Source organism: Buceros rhinoceros, unplaced genomic scaffold, assembly GCF_000710305.1.
Source record: "Buceros rhinoceros silvestris isolate BGI_N320 unplaced genomic scaffold, ASM71030v1 scaffold3042, whole genome shotgun sequence".
NCBI classification, from domain to species: domain Eukaryota; kingdom Metazoa; phylum Chordata; class Aves; order Bucerotiformes; family Bucerotidae; genus Buceros; species Buceros rhinoceros.
In genome coordinates, this window is record NW_010396983.1 from 22,951 (window position 1) to 26,579 (window position 3,629).

Here is a 3,629-nt window from a genome sequence, read left to right on the forward strand (position 1 = left end):
TGCCCCTTTCAAACATTACAACTGTCTGGCATCCTCGTCAGCAGCTTGGAGATGAAAATACAGGACGTAGTTTAGAAAAACAGGCTTTAGCAAAGTTGCCACGTCCACTGAAATGTGTGCAGACTCTGTGGCATGCATGAGAGACTAAGCAAGGAGAGGAAGCCTGCTTTTGAGTAGAGAATCGAGGCTCTCGCCAGCCATCTGAGAGGAACGGAGTGGTCAGCAGATGCAAGGTGCATGGTGTACACAGCCAGCATGAAAGGTTCTGCACGACTGCAAGGCAAAAGACAGCTCTCCTTCCTCAAGTAATGACCTGCGTGACAGTCACCGCATGGGACGGACGTGAAACTCATCACTCAGCAGAGCTCGGTGCTACATCACATGTTCTAGGGAACACACGGGAGTATTACTGGCTATAAACATCTCTCTTTGCTAAAATGCAGCTCTCTCTTCCTCAGCACAGGGGAATAAATCGGCCTTTTTGTTAAAGTCCAGTCCCAAAAAATAACTTGCACAGCCTGGACAAACTCTGGCCAAAACAGAATATTTGGGGTGTAAAAGAAAAACTTTCTTCCACAAAAGTGATTTCTCATACAACAGAACCAGTGCTATGAATCATGCGTTGATTGGCCCAAAAGCCGTCATAAAACCAGCACCAAGTCACAAAAGCAAATACAAATGCCCAGGAACACACAACCGTGCGGAGTTACTGCTGTTTGAGAGCCTTGAGGTCAGTCACAGCATGGTACACTGTGACACCTTAAATGAGAAACACAAATTAACAAGTCGGTGCTATTAATCTCGTTAACGGTATGATATTGAAGTTACTCTATTAGGTTTCTGTTGGAGGGTATAAATGTTAAAATAGTTTCTAAAAGTCTTTAGGAACTCTTCTGTATATCAAAGGTATAAACTTACTTTAAAACATGTACTTAGGAGAAAGAGCTTAAGCTCCCTCATCTAATCAATGTACTTTGCTCCAGACGATGGAGCCTACAGAACCTTCTCACATAAATCTGTGGAAACACGGTGAATAATTTGGTTTATGGAAGCTGCTCCTCTACGTTAGAATGCTTATAACATGAATCAGAACAACTTTCATTTTATATTGGGCCAGGTTTTTGTGCCAGTGTTTAGATTCTGATATAATTCTTTGTAATTTAATCAAAGCTGTTGTTTTTTTGCCGGCTCTGCAGGTGGATGCAGAAGAAACACAGGAGGAGGTTTTTCTGGAAGTCTGCAAGACAGTTGACACTTTTCTGAAAAAGGAAGAGGCACCGTTTCCTTTTTCAATGGAAAGGCAGTAACTGTGTACACAGCCTCACCTCACGTGCGCTTGACAGTCCTGATTAAAATGCTGTTCAAAGCAAAACTGCTTTCTTGAGAGGAACCTGGAATTTGTGCATGTGGTATGTTATTTTAGATGAAGTATTTCTTCTCTGTTCTGACGATACCCTCGATAGAAAGTGGTCTGTGTGCTAACTCTGCACTGAGAACTGTGTATTGTTTTATTGGTTGTTTGCTCTTCATGGGTTAAAAGCAGCATGGGGAACAGCAGCTCTGGTTTGTATTTCACCATCTCATACATCTGACTGGAAATCAGACAGTGCCTGGCCAGCAGCAAGCTCTTCAACCGCATCGCTCACAATCCAGCATATGAACATTACTGCATACAAGTTTCCCATTGGTTATTATTTGAATTTTTTGTGATGTCACTTAGCTTGTTCTTGGGCTTTAAGTGACTAAAATCTGTTCTCCGGTACATGCGGCTTTAAGACAGCTGCAATTAGTCAAGCCAGAAGTTAAAATAAACTTCTCACATGTCCCTGGAACAGTATGACAAGCAGCAGAAAAATTAATTGAAGGTGAAGATATGGTTGATTATTGTGGAAATCTGTGAACCCGTTGTTGTGGAGCAGACACCATTTTTGAGGCAGCCTTGTCTCCTGCTGCGAACTGTAGGATATCATAAATGATGACTGCCCAGTTTTGTGAGGTGAAGGTAGTGATTGTATTGTCTAGTTAAATGTGCAATCCAGTAATTATCCACATTGACAACGGTTTTACTGTATTAATGAAAGTCTACATATGACGTTGACTGTGACCCAGCACGTATGAAGATGTCGTTAATTTACACTTAAGAAGTACTTCTAATGCAAAATTCAGATCATCATCTGTCATCTTATACTGGCATTGCCAAAACTTTTGGGGGGTGGGGGAAGGAAAACGTCAGGGACTATTTGATTTATATCGCTTGCATCTTTGGTAAGCCAGTTATCCGTAATATCTGCAAAAAAGTCTGTGAACATCCTATCGTATTTCTGTTACCGTAACCAAAGTATTGTGGAGTTTCTTTGGTATTCTGATAGCTAAATAAAAGCTTGTTTGACGTTCCTGCAAAGTAATTGCATCCTCTTACTGGAACTACTTGATGAATTCGCAGTTGAAGTGGGTTGCATGATTGCTCTTACTGTCAAAGTTATACTTTATGCAGCAAATTTGTATTTTTTAAGTTACCTTTCTTGTAATGAAGATATAAAACAAATAAAAGATACAAAAATGAGGAGTAATGATTTCTGTTACAGTATATGTGTGTTTAATCCTTTTTAAAGCACAATACATGACTTTAAAATATAGCTCAAGTCAGCATGCTTACAGAATATGTCCTTTTCCATTCAGGGCAGACTCTTCTGTTTTCTTGTTCTTCCTTGGCCTTTGCCCTGTAAACACTAATTCCATTATTTTTAAGGGACCGTTTAGATATGTTCTTATCCTTCATATCTGGATGTTCCTTCTTTCCTGGGTCTTTTACAGCCTACATTTTACCTCAGGTGCTCTAGGAAGTGCTTCTCCAGCTCCACACTAGTGCCATTAAGTGACCAGTAACGTCTGCAGTACAACAGCTTTTAAACAAGGCTTTGAGAATGCAGCAGCTTGAGAAGGCAGGTTTTTCTAAACTCAGCCTTGAAGCCTAGCAGCTGTCTGGTGTAGTAGTTTTCCCCAAAAAGTAAAATATTCTTCAGTTATTACCGTGAAGTTGCAAATTCATCTGGGCAGATTTTCTGGGGTGCTTTTTATTACTTCTAATTACAATATAAAAGTGTGGAGTATCGTAATTCTGCACGGTGGGAACAAAGGCAACAATCAGCTGCTCTTTTTGTTTGTTTAGCAAATGAAATTACAAAAATTATTCAACATACAGTTTCAGTTTAATTTTTCTTTCTGCTTCTTCTGGTCTCTTCTGTGGAACAAACCCAAAAAACTCCCATGCTTGATTGGGTGTATGTGCATTAGATATCTATTTGCATATGTTAATGTGTGCAAGAGAAACAGCTGTATATGCATGCACATGGAAATATAAATATTTATACATATTCAATAAAAAGAGGACGTATCCAAGACACTTCTTTCTGGAGTGAGTCAGACTTGAAATTCTCCTTCCAATCTCATTCAGATTATACCGTGGCTTTTTGTTCTTCCTCAGCTATCCTAAACTGATGACTGAATATTTTCACTAACGTACTTTTTTTTTTTCCCAATTTTTTTTTCAGGATATCAACAGAGAACAAATATTAGCACAGATTCCCTCCCTGATACTACTACTGTCACCAACTCTAGCTTCCTATAAA

General features: G+C 39.5%; 1 protein-coding gene across 1 annotated transcript in view; it reads left to right on the forward strand.

Annotated features, from left to right (window-relative positions):
* LOC104502129 (adenylate kinase isoenzyme 5-like) overlaps nt 1-1,307 on the forward strand; it is a 23,409-nt gene extending 22,102 nt beyond the window's left edge. Inside the window, exon 7 of the mRNA XM_010146054.1 lies at nt 1,197-1,307. Coding sequence (XP_010144356.1) covers nt 1,197-1,307 — 111 coding nt within the window. The remainder of the gene's footprint in view (nt 1-1,196) is intronic.
* The last annotated feature ends 2,322 nt before the right edge of the window (nt 1,308-3,629 follow it).